Source organism: Melanerpes formicivorus, unplaced genomic scaffold, assembly GCF_026170545.1.
Source record: "Melanerpes formicivorus ecotype bairdi unplaced genomic scaffold, bMelFor1.0.p_v2 SCAF_39, whole genome shotgun sequence".
Taxonomy (NCBI): domain Eukaryota; kingdom Metazoa; phylum Chordata; class Aves; order Piciformes; family Picidae; genus Melanerpes; species Melanerpes formicivorus.
This window is the reverse complement of record NW_027142391.1, coordinates 2,137,707-2,153,875: the sequence shown is the minus strand read 5'-3', so window position 1 is coordinate 2,153,875 and position 16,169 is coordinate 2,137,707. Positions and strand designations below refer to the sequence as shown.

Genomic DNA, 16,169 nt, shown 5'->3' with positions numbered 1-16,169 from the left:
CCACTTTTGGATACTGCTGGAGACACTTTCCAGTAACTAAAACCATGCTGGCTTTTAGTTCATCATCTTGCAGCTGGCTTTAAACCAAACCCCACATCCCTCCATAACAACACACACCTTTCTCCTACTGCATTATCCTGTCCAATTAACCATTAAATCTCCAGGCCACTTTACAGCACTGAGCAGTTCTGGCTTTGGAGGCAGCACACACTTCTCTCCTCTTTATTTCGTAACTCAACTCCTGCCAGAAGCCCTTTTGGGGGTTGAACAAGAAGCTGCAAAACAGATCAGTCAAAACTCATGTCAAACTGCTTTATTACATCTTAAATAACATTACATTTTAATATAGTATCTATCTTGCATCCAGCTTTCTTGAAGTACACTGACTTTAAAATTAAATACAAAAGGTGAAGAGGGATACAGGGCGTGGAGAAAGCTCTACAGAGTAGTTTCATGAAAGAGTAAGAGGGAATTCATCTTTTATGCCAAATCCAGGCCTAACGCACAATTACAGCACATTTTTGTACAGAATGTTGCAGAAAAAACAAAATGGAGAAAAGCTACTACTGCTGCTAGGAAGGAGCATCTCTGGATACAGTGAGAAGATAGGAAAGTTTAACAGAACAATCTGCTGTCCAAACACTGCTGCTTTCAACGTTTTATTTGAAAAGAAAGCCAGGAAAACCTGCTCATTACAAAAAATGACTCTGATCAGATGCAAAGGACTCATCCTCCAAGGGGAACAACTGGCTGTGAGGAACTGGTTTAGAAAGAAGATGGTCTTCGGTTCCCTCCTCCCACACCCCCCCAATCTGTTGACAGCGATTGTTTGAACAGGCTGTTTCTTTAAAAAGAACAACCAACCAAAAAACACCAAAAAAAAAAACCCCCAACAAAACAGGAACAAAACAGAAACAAAACCCTCCCCCCCCCCAAAAAAAAAACACCAACCAAAATAAACCCCCCCTAAAAAACACCCAGAAAAGCAAAGAAAACCCAAAGAGGAGGTGACTTCTGGCGCTACTCCAAGACGTGCATAGCTTGGTACTTGAGTTCTTCATAGACTTATGCACAGAGTAGCAACAATGAATGAACACAGCGACAATGCCTACAGGTCTGTTGGTTGGTTTGCTTTCTTAAACAGGTTATTTTCTTCAAAGAAAAAAACATCTAAAGGACTTAGTCCAATATGCACTGGTTTTTTTTTGTTTCTTTAGCATTTTCTACAGCATGCGATTTCTAAGAGTAAACCCACCCAAGATGGCAAACAAGCCCAAAAAGGAAAAACAAAAAAAGGTTTATTTTTGTTTTGTTTTTTTCTTTTTCTGCTTTAACTTAGAAAGTTCAAGATCATTATTTTCAAAACATTGATTTGTACATCATTTCATACACAAAGAGTTGACTCAATACCCAAGTGTAGGACAGGTCTCTTTTGAAAACAGAGATTTCCTGGTGGTTGAGACTTCTAGGCTAGTGTTAGGAGATAGAAACTGCCCTTTCAAGTGGACAAAACCAAAAGTTTGGATTAAAAACAAAAAAATCAGTGTGGTGAAAAAGGGGAGGGGAGGGGGCAGGAGGGACCAAGGATTGCATTTGTTATCCATAAAAGGTGAAAGGATTCTTTAAACAAGCATTCATTACCTTTTACAGCATGTGCTTGGTTACCTTACTGCTTAACATTATCCTATATATGCCAAGGTTTGTGCAACAATTATCTGTGATACTAGAAAATAACAGAAAACAAAACAAAGTCAGGGACTCAATTTACAGCGTTAACGACCCCCAGGTGCTCTGGGCTAGGACTCCCTTGTTTTGCTCAATTAAATACACAAAGAAATGTATTTAAAAAGGAAACTTGGGGAAAAGACCCAAAACAAACCACACACACAAAAAAAAAAGATCCTGCTACAAACATGACTTCAAAATTTGCAAGTGTGTGAGATAAAGTCCTTAACTTCAACTTGGAAACTACAGTGAAAGCTAACTGTTTCACAATTATGCTCAAGTTTATTTTCTGGTCATGCTTTTATGATAGTGTTTCGTTTTTAAACTCTCAAGACAAATAGAGGAAGGAGAAAGAAAGAAACAACAACAAAATAAAAAGGGGGAAAAAAAAAACCAACAAGAAAAGGAGGGGGTGGGGGGGAAGGGGAAAAAAAAAATGGTCCCAAAAGGAATGCACAATTTCATTTTGCTTACAACACAGAAATTCTTCTTGGAAAGGTAATTGTGCTCTTCATTTCAGCAACAGGAGACGGAAAAGATCTTGCCCTTTGAAGTTGGGGAGGATGGGGTCCGAGTTAGTATGGTTGGATTGGATATGCTATCAATTTGTCATGTTCAACCGTTGGAAACTTCTTCCAGTCATGGAGGCCGGCGCTCTTCTGACACACAGAAAGATTTGTTAAGAGTTGCACTTGGATAAAGTGTAATCAAGTTCCAAGCTCTGCTCTGGCCACCCACTGACGCATTTAGCCATTATCTCACCATTTGCAAGAACGCCATTTATTTACTAACTGGGGCTGGGAAGACTGTACACTCATCCCTAGCAGGGAAATAAAACAGGCCAGAAATAGCTCAGCACAAAAATGGCAGCGCATACATTAAACAAATAGCCTCTGAAAAAAAAACAAATGCATTGCTTGTTTGCTGTTGTGGTTCTTTTTTTTCCTCAGCCCTCCGTGACTCTCCTAATCTGAACTACGAGCTCGCAGCATCAGTGAGACAGCACCGCTCAGACCTGGGGAAAAGCATTCTGCATGGACAGCCTTAATGAGTTGGATACCTACCTACTTCAGTTCCAGATCTTGAGGAAGCTGTCCCATGATCCTGTTGCCACTGCCATCCCATCATCAGTCACACCTAAGCAACTGACACGGTTATCATGACCAGCAAGGACACCTATAAATAAGAAGATGTAACAAACATGCTTCGTTACTGGGATGATTTCAGATTCCAGGTCCAAGAACGCCATGGCACGCGTCTTTGGCCTGGTTAACCCACACATTCAAACCTCCTGAACAAAAGGGGTGCCATTTTTAACTGATTTGGGGTGTTCTAAGCACAAACTTTAGCATAACCAGATGGGTTTACACGGGGGTAATTCGGTAAATGCAAAGTTTCCCTTGTCTGTTTCCCACATTCTGATCTTTAGTGGTTCCTTGGGAGTTGAGCAATCACAGCCCTGAAACTTCTGCTGACAATGTCACAGCAATAAATACATGACCCTGCACTGCACAGCTCTTAGGATTTCCTCTCCACAGTGATAAAGATCAGTTGGATTTTACAATTTCTTCATGTGCAAAATCAGAAGGTAAGCCGAATTGTGTTATGAGCACTCAGGCACTTTTCATCTAATTTCATCTTACTACATTCACAGGCACTTACAAGACAAACTCCTACATACAATTTATTTGTCAATACAGAGATCTGCTACAATTCAATTATAGTGCCATTAAAAAAAGAATTGAGACTCGAAACAGAAAGATTCAAGGAGCCAACATTTCCCTCTATCCCCTCTCATTTAAGAGTTTCAAGAAGGTAAGAAGAAAAACTAATTACATTCAAGCTCTTTCCAGTCCACAGCACTGAGCTGAGATATTCTTGAAAGACTTAAAATTAATCTTGCTACATAAATTACACTGCTCACAGGACTCTCCTCATTCATGTTTTGGGCTTTTCCCCTCCACTTACTCTTCTCCAGTAAGAACATGAATTAAGTCAGCTTTAGCTCAAAGTTTTGTGTTTAAAAATGTGTATTAACTGTTCATTCAGTGCAATAAAGTCACTACTTCATACACAAGGAGTCCAGAGGCTTGAAGAGGTGAAAGAAGTCATATTTCTGATACACTTTCCAACAGCAGTAATGCTGTGTGAGTAACACCAGTAATCTCCAGATCCTATTAAATCCATACAAGTGTCTAAGCCCCAGCACAGAGCTGTGCACTGCTGCAGCAGAAGCCAAACTGTGAGTGGGGAAACAAACCACACAACCTTGAGAAATTCAGCATGATCCAGAAGCCAGAGCTAAGCCAAATACCTAGGAGCTACCTAGAACTGAGTGTGCACTAATAGATCAAAATTCATCAACATAACCAAGTGCTGCAGCAGAAGAGCACCAAGAAGTCTTACACAATTTGAACTGAATACATAACCACAACGGGTTTTAATATAGAATCAGGCAGGACAGAAGTGTCAAATCTGCTCAATCTTCAGGCTCAGAACATTTCACTAAGCAGAATACTTGGCAAAGTAGTTGTTAAAATGAGTTGTAAAACTTGACAATAAAGGATCACACTTCATGAGAACATGGACCATAAACACAGCAGTATGTCAGGTAAGCAAAATGACCATCTCCTGCTGTGTTTTTCTTCAGGAAGGTCTTTCAAGGAAAAAATACAGGGAGAACCATGGAACTGTTTTTACAGTACTTAAATATGGCCAATTGCAAACTAACCTGGACATTAATCAAGAGCAATTGCTTAATCCATCCCTATATAGGCTTATATGCACATTTGTTGTCTCAATAACCAGAGTACAAGAATGTTGAGTCTTAAATCCCAACACACAGACAAGGCCTCTCCATAACCCCCATTTCAGTGCTGAAATAACTGGATTTGGCTCCATTAACTTGCAAATAGAACCAACTGCTCTTCACAAAACATGGACTGAGTGCCCAAAGTATATCCTGCCCTCAAAGGGATGAGTCAATTTGCACTAACTAATGTACTTGCAACTAAGCCTTTCAGCTCTATGTGGAAGAATATTTTGCTTGGCTGGAGTTTTTTGCCTGCTCTTAAAACCCACCTTGGATAATTCTGAAAGCCAAGAGTACTTTATTTGGTAAGAGAGAGCAGGCCCTTGTTCTCAGGCCCTATTCTGATGAGAACAACAAAACATCTATGGCCTAATTTATACCTTGTCTCCTTCCCTCCCCCCCCCCAAGCTTTCATTTTAAAGAACTGAAGTTAAATTATGTTAATCATTAAACCATAAACGTCATACTCATTTCCTCAAAAGGTAATCTCCACAGTGTTTGTTTCTCTGGTTGTGCCTCCAACTACTAATATAAAGTATTTGCTTTCCTGATATTTGTATAAACAGTTAACATTAGAAAAATTCTCTGCAGGGAGGGTGGTGAGACACTGGAACAGGCTGCCCAGGGAAGTTGTGGATGCTCCCTCCCTAAAGGTGTTCAAGGCCAGCCTGGGTGAGGCCTTGAGCAACCTGGTCTAGTGAGAGGTGTCCCCCTGCCCATGGCAGAGGGTTTGGACTTGGGTGATCTTTAAGGTCCCTTCCAAACTAACCAATTCCCTGAATCTATGAACATCAGTGGTGAATTGCTTGAACAGTTCACACATAAACAATGCCAGACAGTCTAATAATAAAAACCAGCCCTCCACCCCCCAAAACTTTGTTTTTCATGGCAATCTTCCATTGTTCCCTTCTGTCCTTCAGCAGAACTCCAGTTCATCATTAAGCTGCTTCCATCATTGGTCACCTAACGCTGGTTACCAGTTTGAAAGCTGAGGCAGGGAGTGGTCTGCGCATATGACTCAACTCACACATCCAGCATTTCACACTGCATTTCTAATGCTTATCATCAAAAGCACTTACCTGCTCTATCAGCTTTCAGTGTGTCCCAGACATTGCAGTTGAAGTCATCATAACCAGCTAGGAGCAGACGTCCACTCTTGGAAAACGCTACGGAGGTGATGCCGCAGATGATGTTGTCGTGTGAATAAACCATGAGCTCCTGATCAGCCCGAAGATCAAAGAGCCTGCAGGTAGCATCATCCGAGCCTGTGGCAAATGCATTGCCATTTGGGAAGAACTTTGATAAGGGAGGGGAAGAAAGGGGGGAAAAAAAAATAAAAACACACATTTCAGACTCCAGTCCTCTGTCTCAGTTTTCACAGCCTGAGAGGAAAAACAAAGCAAAGAATATTCACCTCTACACTACTGGCATATGGGCACAACCAGTGGCCTAATGAAGAGCATAGCCTGGAGAAAAGAAAGCTGAGGGGTGACTTTACTGTTCTCAACAACTACCTGAAAAGAGGTTGCTGTGAGGTGGGTACTGGTCTCTTCTCTCAAGTAACAAGTGATAGGACAAGAGGAAATAGCCTCAAGTTGCAGCAGGGGAGGTTTAGGTTGTATACAAGGAAAAAGTCATTGGAATTTGCCCAGGGGAGGTGGCGGAGTCACCATCCCTGAAGATGTTAAAGAAAATGTGTAGATGTGACCCCACTGGGACATGATGTAGAGGTTGTGGTGGTGTTGGGGTGATGGCTGCACTTGATGATCTTGGAGATCTTTTCCAACCTTAGTTCTTCAATGAACAGTCACTGTCTCCATTTACCACAATGGATCTGGGGCTGTACACATTTCAGGTACTTCCACCAGCTACAACAGCTGTTCCAGAAAACAGGCCAACATACTACATCATGCAGTACATGCCTAAGAGCAGAGAAATACACAGACTGAAATCCCACATCCTTGCTGGAGGTGATACCTACACAGATGGCATTGATGTCCGACTCGTGGCCAGTGAAGGTTTGCCGACACATTCCTTCTCTAACATCCCACAGTTTGGCAGAGGCATCACAGGCACCAGAAACAAAACACCGGGCATCAGGAGCCAGAGACAAACTCATGACATCTCCAGTGTGCCCAGTAAATGTAGTTGTCTGCTGACCAGTTTCTATGTCCCAGAGAGCACTTGAAAGAACAATTAACAAGGCAAAAAATGAACACGGTTGTACTGTTAGAATTCTTGCGTAAACCTGCTCAGAGCTCTGCTGGAAAAGGAAAACTCTGTGAAGTATTAACTAAAAAATATTTACTAAGAGTTACAAGAGAATTGTACATGCAAGATTTGAAAATACTGAGGGTTTTTAATTGAGAAACAGTGCAAAAACCAGTTGCTAACACTCATGGATGATGAGCCACAAAACTCTTGTGATGTGCCACTGATTGCTGTCCAGAATTGCTACAAGCTTTACTGAAAGCAGCAGTGCTAAGGCTACAGCAAACTGTGACTCAGCACTTCTCATTCTCCAACACACTCTGAGGAAGTGTAACTTTGTGAATTGTGTCTGTCACCTTAAACCTGCTCCCCTTTCCCAAGACAGCAAACATCACTACTACAGGGATAATCAACGGGTAGAAAAGGATGAAAGAACATTACCACCTCCCTAACAAGAGGGCTAAATGTTTAAGGAGGACTAAAGGGGTTTAATTTCTGTAATTTCTCCCCTAACCAGAGCCATCAGTGGCAGATTGTCACCAGACAAAGAAGAGAGAGTTGTACTTTGAAGTTTGCCTGAACTGATGTCAAGGACAAACTGTCAAGGTAATGCAGAGTTCCTACAATAACTCCTGAAGCAGCTCTTTTAGAAAGAGCATCACTTTAAACAAATCCTGTTTGGTTTTGGCTCTTTTAGAAAGCAAACACAACAAACCACCAAGACATTTTAAGAAGAAACTGGTATATAAAAAGTATATACTTAATAGCTGCTCTGAATCTGTGGACTAAGACAGGCATTCAAAAAGACTGATACTGTGTAGGAGAGGTGTTTATTAGACTACCTTTGCTCTAGGAACTGCTGCTTGGGAGAGCTGTAATGCTTTTCAGAACTAGATAGAAAAATGTATGTAAAAGATGGAGGTCTTTTTTTGTTCAGAAGCTAGTATTTATTAAGACATACACCTACATTCTCCTCAACAAATCCATCTACTGTCACTGCAGAATATTTCCTAGGAGCTCTTCCCAGTAATGGCATTAGAAAAGACCAAGTAGAACTTTTAAAGTAATAAATACTGAATACTGAACAAGACTGAGAGAAGTCATCAGCCCAAATAGTTACAGTAAAAAACCCCACTTCCCATCCCATCTCAACAGAGAATTGGGTCAGGCTCTTCAGAAAATGGGCAGCCAAAGCTAACACACTTCAAAGTCCAAGTTTTCCAAGTAGAAACATGACAGGTGAATGATGATTACATCACACTGAATCTTCTGGATGACCATCAGATTTATGAAGGAGCAAATTCCCTTCAGTAAGAGCATAGCTGTGAACAGCCATTACTAATGATCATGTCCAAACTGTGCTGCTTACCAAGTAGTGTCGCCAGAGCTGGTAACGATTTGATTATCATCCAAGAAGCGACAGCATGACAAGTATCCTGAAAACAAAATTGGAAGTTGATGAGTTAGAACAGAAATCACTCTTCACACTGCACTCTGGCTTGCTTGTATGTTCCTTCCTCATCTCCTGATTATGCATTAAGACCTACTGTATAAGCCTAAAACACAACACAGGCAGTTTTTAATCTAGGAAACTGACATTTTGGACACAATGTAATTTTGTTCTTTACAGACTGTGCCAAATTCAACCAGTACAGCAGCACAGAGATGCACCGGGACCACAGCAACTCAGCCTAAACAAAGGTATCTCTAACACCATTAGAGGTTTTCTCTGGAGCTACGCTGACAGCCTCTAGAGCAATCTACCTTTGTTTTGCTGTGTTTTGGATGAGCTCTCTGTGGAAACAAAGAGACCATAAAGAGGGAAATGGCTAATGGCTGTGCTTAGGTAACTTAGGAGCATTCTGAGCAGGCACTCACCTGTGTGACCAGCTAGTTCACGGCTGACACGTACATTCCCTTCACGAGTTTTCAAGTTATAAATGGAACAGATGTTATCAAGACCACCACAAGCCACGTAATTTCCAGAAGGAGCATATGCACAAGTCATCACCCAGGATGAGCGCAGGGGAATAGCATGCACCTGAAAGCAACACACTGGTGTGTTTCATCTGCACAGCAACCGATTCAATAATGCACCCCCAGGAAGGCTTTTGCCTCTCTCTGAAGACGTGCATCATCTTTTTTTTTTGTCAAAAGAACAAGAAAGCAGTGAAAAGTCTTTAGCTGTTTGAGTATCAAACTATTTTGGGGGTAACTTGCACATGCAGCTCGTCAGACCAAGTTGTGACGTAATTAAAACCTCAGCTCTGCCTTTCCTGAATCCTCTTTAATCAACAATTTTGCTAAAAACTGAATTATTTCATTGCAGTGCTCTGATTACTATTGGTTTATTATGGGTTCAGGAAAATATTGACTTCCAAGTGCAGTCAGCAAAACTGCCATTTCCAGGCTCCGATGCTATGAATGGTAAGTAAGGAAATCGGCTCCTTTCACTGTCATTTAAATCCTTCTTTGGAAACCCGCTGCAAGCAATCAGGCTTCAGATTTAAATAACTACCCCATGGTTCCTTCTCATTCTGTGCTCAAAGAACTCGACTTAAAAATGTATCCAAGCTCAACCTGTTCTGTCATGTTATCTCCTTGCATTCATCCTTCAGATTTGCTCTCAACATCTTCAGAAAGGGGATCATATCCTCAGATTTTGTGCAGTATTAACAATCTTCCTGCATCTCTTAGGGTAAAGGTGACAGTAACAGCAGGAGAACAGAATGTAATCAGTCATCCTGAAGCAATCAGCAGTTAAAAAACAATACCCTGCACTAAACCCATCATCAGCTCTTTTTTGGAAGTCTTCTACTAAAGACCTCATCAAACTAGTCACCTGAAGCCGTTTTATCATTAGGAAGATTCTGACCTGTGTTACTTCCACTCTGTGCTGCAATGGCCAAAGCACATCTGGAGACTTGCATTCCAGTGCTGCTGCACTAACTGCTCCAGGGTGTCACCCAGTCAAACTGAGCACAACACCAAGCTGTTTGCTGCTTCTAATTCCAGAGGGTTTGTGGTTTGGGGCTTTGTTTGTTCAGTTGTTTGGGGTTTTTTTCATTTTACTCTTCAGTAAAGGTAAGGATCCACTAGTTTCACACCTAGGATTCAACAACCACCCCAGCTTTAGGAGCTGCTACTGGAGGAGTTTGCTTCTCTGTCCTCTGCAGCATGCCATTTGCTCAGGTGCTCTGGCAAAATTATTTTTGAGGCAACAGCAAGCTAAGACAGGAAAACATATTTGAAATGAAGTCAGTTCCCTATGAAGTGACACACATGCTCCTCTGCACAACAGGCTTCAGCAGCTCTCTCAAACTAATCTGAAGGGGCAACATGGGTTTGATCTTAGAACTACTAAAGTAATGCAGCCAGAATCATGACAGCTAACATTTCCCTCCTTCGTATCCACAACTGAATTACACAGCCACACGTCAGCTAGCCTTACCTTGTTTGTAGTATAGCTGTCCCAAATTATAAGTTTGCCATCCTGGGAGGCACTAACTAGAAGCCTAGAGAGGAAACAAAGTAAACACAATCATTGCAGGAAGACAAGAAGCTCTGTGCTGAACATCTGTGTTGGGGCATTTGTCTCCACCATCAAGGCCAAGGCACAGCATGGCATTACCCACTCACTTATGAGCACTAGCAAAATAGCTTTGAAATGACTCCATTTCAGTGCTCAATATGATGCAACACCTCCATGTTAACACATTCTAACATCAGGATAAACTGCAGCTATTAAACTAACATCACAGCATAGATATCAGAAGGAAAAAATTTGCATGGAATCACTGCCTGTGTGTCCTAAACACAGGCTTCAGACTCATGGGGGTTTGGGAATTGACACTAAGACAGCCCTGAAGGAATGTCAGCATTGAAACACAATGGGAAATGACAACAAAACACAGCACTGTTGGAAGGGGGAGCATTGGGAAGACTTTTACCTCACCTCAATCCCCCACCCAGCAATGACATCTGAAACATGATGCACCTAATTCATTGTTCAGAGCTCTCTTACCTGCTTTTAATGTGCTTCAAGAAAGATCAGCTACACTGACACAAAACTCTCTATAGTCTCCACACTGTCTAAGTCATTCTGGACAAAATACTCCAATATGGTATTAAAATTTGCACTGTGCATCTTCCTCTGACCATTTCCAAGCTGAACAATGCAGCGTAATCACTGAGGTACTCCAGCCTCTCTGCATTATTTCTTCTTCTTTTGCTCTAGGTTGTATTTTATTAGAGCTGTCTTGAAACCCTTTTGCCAAACAAGAAATTGAATTCCCATCTTTTAAGTAAGCCATATGCCAAAGAGATGCCTGAAGCAATGAACTCCACATATCTGTGAGAAATTAGCTTCTTTCAAGGCACAGGAAACCGAGGTGTAAAAGACTGAAGTAGAAAAAGAGGCCAGCTGCAACTTACAAACTCCTTAGTTGTGGCTTAAAAATTCCTAAGGGGAATCTCTTTTGTTCCTGCAAGGCAGCAGCAACAACATGGCTTTAACTGAGGGCTGAAAATGTGCTGCCATTAGCGTGCCTTAAAGTTCTTGAAAGGGGAGTGAAAGTAGCTGATATTGGTATCATTTAGTTCCTTCCAACTAAGCCTCAGTAGTTAACAGGAAGACACTTGAGCAAAAAAAGACAACTGATAATGAAATCTACTCCATCTTCACAGTCCCCCATGTGGTACCACAGCTCTAGCTTGCAGGCAAGCAGAAGACTGGCACTTTGGCACTAACAAACAAAATAGGACCTTAGGAGAAGAAAGCCACATTGGCATTTCTCTTGCTTTTCTGAGTTTCTTGGAATGAGTGGTTTCCAGCAGTAGGAATGGGAAAAGCAGAGTTCTGTGCACTCTATTTACCAAAGATCTGATTCTGTAGCACTAGCACCCACCTGGAATCAGTCCCCCAATGCATTGCATAAATTTTAGCCAGGTGTCCCCGCAGTGTTCTTCTAGTGCGCATCTGAATTCTCCCCACTGGGTCAATATTGGCTGTGATCTGCAAGGGAAATGTCATACACTCCACAGTTTCAGAAGCAACACAACACACACAATTACATTTAAAAGAGCACTCCAGTGCAGACCATATTCCTTATTTTGAGTAGTGACTGAGGCTTTGAATTGCCTAATCCCAAGTTAAACCATTTTCTGTCTTCACCAAAGGCAGAAAGCAGCCTCTCTGGGGCATTTCTAAAGGCTCTCAGATATTGCTGTGCTTAGGTCATATCTCCTTAGACCTCTAGAATTTCAGACCTTTGATCAGCATTTTCTACTCCTTATAGATATATGTGGTAGACTGCTTCTTTCCAGAAGGGTGGGTGTGGGGAAGCATATCAGGCTTTAAAGGTCTCCACTTTCAAAGGATTAATTAATAACTTGCTTTCAGATCCAAATGGCCTTCCCTTCCAAGTGCAGGATTATTAAATTCAGGGTATTCCTCATTTATTGAGCTTCTTCAAGACTACTTTTATCTTCAAGAAGTGAATAGCCAAGTGAGGAAGTAATCACTTTAGCTGTCCTTACACTGTTAAATTTAATATAAGGCAGTCCCTCAGTCTGGAGAGAAGTACCAGTTTAAAAAAAGAATAAGAATACAAAACAAACCCCAAAAGCACAGACACAAACCAGCACAACACACTTCCAGCACTAAGCACCACACATCCCAACAAGTCCCTGAGTTTGTTTTATGGATAATGTCTCCATGCTACAAAATTCTTCAGCACATGCATTTGAGTAAAGATCTCTGCTTCTTTTCAAAGGCTATCAACCCAGCTTAGGACTCAGATAAACAGATAAGAAAGTCCCCCACAAAATTCTTTTCATGGTGGGCATCTTTCCTATTGGCTAACACTGAAGCTTTCCCCCTTTCCCCCCCACCTCCACCTTGAAAACTACTCAACATTGTGCCTCATATAGAATTAATGACATTTTAAGGTAATAAACTGAAAGTCATCACTTCTGTGTCAGTTATCTCAACTCAGCCAGCCAGGATTAATAGTCAGTATTCAAGCAAGTGGACTGAAGTAGATGAGGAGTAAGCCAATTCAATACATATCTAGAAAACCAGAAAAGCAAAGTCTGGCCACATCTTCCTCTGCTACAATCATGCTTCAGCCTAAATTCCTACCAGGTTTCTCGAATAAACCACAGTATCTCCATGAGATGCACTATTCAGAGTGCAGATTTCCCTTTCCCCAAGGTAACATTGACTGAATCCAAGCCAGAAGGATCAAAATGTGACAGTACAGCAAGATGCAAAGGTATTAGCTCAGGTTCAGCAGCAGTTCAGACATAACTGCAATGTCATTGAGAAATTAATAAGTAGGTTAAGCCCAGCAGGGTAACTCTCAAATGCTTACCTGAGCCAAGGTGGCATCTGCACATGCTTTCCTAGCATCCTGCAACGGAGGAAAGTTACAGAAATCAGAAGTTCTGTACATTTCTGGCTCTCTGTTTTGTCAAACTGACCAAGCACCCCCAAAACAAGGTTCAGAAAGCATTTCTGCTTCTCACCCACAGAGAAGCCACCCTAACTGAGCATAATCTGCTGTTGTTGTAACACACTCAGCATACTGAGCTTTTAACTTCTACATTTTCATCTTGAGAGAAGAAGACAGTCAAGCAGTGGAACTGCTCGTCTGGACAGGCTGTGCAGTCTCCATCCTGAGGAGCCTTCAAGACTTTACTGGACAAAGCTCTGAATAACCTTATAGCTGACCTTATTTTAAGCAGGAGGTCACTTAGCATTGGTGATGGTCTGGCTCAGAAAAGCCTCAGTATTCTTTGGTGTCACTATTATTTTCTAGGCAATACTAAAGATAAAAAAAGCAATTTCCTGATGTGCTTCCCTTCCTATAGATCCACAACATTAACTCTGACATTGTGGAAACACTCAACTTGATGCATCATTTCTGTCTCTGCTCTCCTCAGGATGCCCAAATGACCACTCACCCATGCTGTGGCTCTGAGCCCCACTGACACAATACTCACTCTGATTTGGTTTTTCAGTTGCTCAGCCTCCTGGCGTAACTGGTCAAGCTCACTCATTTTCCTGTGCTAAAGGTGTGCTCCACTGCCACCTCTGAAACAACCAGAAATCTGAAAGGAGAGGTGATAATAATGAGAATTAGTAGGAATCACAGCTTGAAATTGCTAGAGCAGACGATTTCCTTCAACCAGCTCCAACAGCACTTGGGAAAAAGGCAGAGTGGAGTAAGTACTGGAATATAAGTGAAGGTATTTCTGCAAGCTTCAGAGAAAGGTACTGCCAGACACAAATGTGCTAGTTACAAGAAATAAAATACAGTTTAGAGACTTAGTCCTTTCTTTCATTTTTGTTGTATTAGTGTTTTTCCTGATTCACTCCATTTTCCCTGAAGTGAAGCAGCAGATCACACTAGATCTGACACTCAGAACTTCTCTGCACGTCTTAAGACTGGAGTAAGGAATCCTCCTATCAAAAAAACTAAGCATCTGAAGTATTTACAGACCTACACAAAGCACTTCCAAAATGCTGTAAAAAGGCCCATTACTGAGCACACTCTGCAACACATTAGCTGCAACACATTAGGTTGCTCTGCTACCTGGATGAAAGGAGATCACTCACAAATGATGTTCAGGATTACACTTAACTGGCAAAAATGTCTCCTTGATGCTCCCAGAATGGTTTTTAGCATGTCAGAATAAAATAACAACTTTCTAACGTTAGGCTGAAGGGAGGAGCTTGAGAGACCACTCCCAACAGACAAAGCTAGCAGCTTTACATGTAACTCTGGTAAGATTTAATCAGCTTATTTATCTTTGCAAGCATGGGGGGGTTTGCTTTTTTCCTGAAGGCCTTCCCAAGGAGACAGATGAGGGTAATTTCCACTCCTTGTATCTAGTCTCAGTAACAGGGAGCACATTGTGAAAGCAAATCAAAGTTATGAGGATTTGAAGGTTCCCTAAATATTACTGTCCCACATAACCAGCTTTATCCCAGAGCTCACTTCAGTGACCAGTATTCCAAACCAAGGGCCTGAAGGAACAAATGTCAGCTCTTGTCCTATCACACTTATGAACTCATACTCCTTTGAAACCCCAAATATTTTAGAAAAGGAAGTTTAGTTTTGTCCTAGGACCTCCATTCCCACAACTTCAAAGCCCTTTTGCTTTGCTGTGAAATGAGGTGTCTCCTTGCTCTCTTTGAGATGTCTCCTTCCTCTCTTCTGGCTCCAGGATCAACTCTAAGCCACTTTAATATTGCTTGTTCAGCTCAGACCAAAATCCAGTTAAGACAAAACCCATCAAGAGTGTTTTATTATCTTATAACCACCTTTCTTTTCACTGCTCCTTTGTTTCTCAAGATGTTTTAAGACACGATGTTTTTCTGTGGTTGGGTCTCTGGTTTTCAGCATGCAGTCATCACTGTCTACAGCTCCTGTGTAGTTCACACACTGCAATACTAAGTGCTGCTCTCACAAGAAAGGAATTAGGAAACTCTAAAAATTCTTCTTTAAGAGTAAACTGCAATTTTTCACATCTTTGAGCTTTTTGATACCCAATTCTCTTTCTGCCATTCTCTAAGTTAATACAGAAGCCCACTTCCCACCAAGCAAATACCAACCTTTTCAAGTAGGGCACAAAGAATTTAGAGATATTCTCATTCCTATTTCAGGGAAAGAAATTACAATCCAAAACTCAAGTATTTTGCTGAAGGTCAGAGCAACTCAATGACAGGGTTAAGATACAGATTTGTAACAGCAGAATTCCAGTTGCAGTTACAGGTAACTATGCTGAAGATTTTACATGAAGCTTTACCTAAAAATATAATAGGCTGAAACACATCAGTCAAAGCAGCTACATTCCCCTGCAACATGCAGCTTAAAATGGTGCCAACTCCTATCTCTCAGAATTTGTGTACTGTGCAGGAGAATCCTCTTCCAGTTCAATGAAACAAAACTTGGTAGGGAACAGGAAGAGAGGCCTAAGGAGGTGAACACTAATCCTAGGGCAAAGAGCCATGCTGAGAAAGTTCATTTCACAAAAATTGAGCCCTGCAGTTTCATTCTGGATAATTTGCATGTGCTGAGTTCAAAACAAATCATGCAAACCTATTTCATGCTTATGCCTTATTGCTTAATATAGTGTGCACTAAAGGGCACTGCTGCAAGTGACACAGCCAGAAGGAGCAGCTCAGGAGGGCGAGTGTCTGCTGCACTGACACACGGGCAGTGACACTGAGAAAGCTGTAGCCAAGATGCTGGAGGGATTCGAGTCACATGCCCCAGCTGATGGGCTGTCACAGCTTAACTAGCACACAGATGTCTGCCTTCACACAAATGAAGCCTCCACTGTACCTTGAAAGGCCTAACACAGGAGCTGGATGGACACTTCAGTTACAGAAGAAACTCTCCTGGCAAATTCA

At 41.6% G+C, this 16,169-nt stretch overlaps 1 protein-coding gene across 6 annotated transcripts in view; it reads right to left on the bottom strand.

Annotated features, from left to right (window-relative positions):
- Positions 1 to 298: 298 nt before the first annotated feature.
- Positions 299 to 16,169, bottom strand: part of GNB1 (G protein subunit beta 1) — a 39,676-nt gene continuing 23,805 nt past the window's right edge. For 5 of the 6 annotated variants that reach the window (XM_068158216.1, XM_068158212.1, XM_068158215.1 and 2 more), the window contains 10 exons: positions 13,754 to 13,861; positions 13,123 to 13,161; positions 11,656 to 11,762; positions 10,200 to 10,263; positions 8,627 to 8,789; positions 8,118 to 8,184; positions 6,519 to 6,720; positions 5,617 to 5,833; positions 2,790 to 2,901; positions 299 to 2,384 (listed from right to left, as the gene is read on the bottom strand). In XM_068158216.1, the coding sequence (XP_068014317.1) occupies positions 2,795 to 2,901; positions 5,617 to 5,833; positions 6,519 to 6,720; positions 8,118 to 8,184; positions 8,627 to 8,789; positions 10,200 to 10,263; positions 11,656 to 11,762; positions 13,123 to 13,161; positions 13,754 to 13,810 (1,023 nt within the window). In that variant the 5' untranslated portion in view covers positions 13,811 to 13,861 and the 3' untranslated portion in view covers positions 299 to 2,384; positions 2,790 to 2,794. The remainder of the gene's footprint in view (positions 2,385 to 2,789; positions 2,902 to 5,616; positions 5,834 to 6,518; positions 6,721 to 8,117; positions 8,185 to 8,626; positions 8,790 to 10,199; positions 10,264 to 11,655; positions 11,763 to 13,122; positions 13,162 to 13,753; positions 13,862 to 16,169) is intronic. The other variant, XM_068158218.1, reaches the window with a different exon arrangement.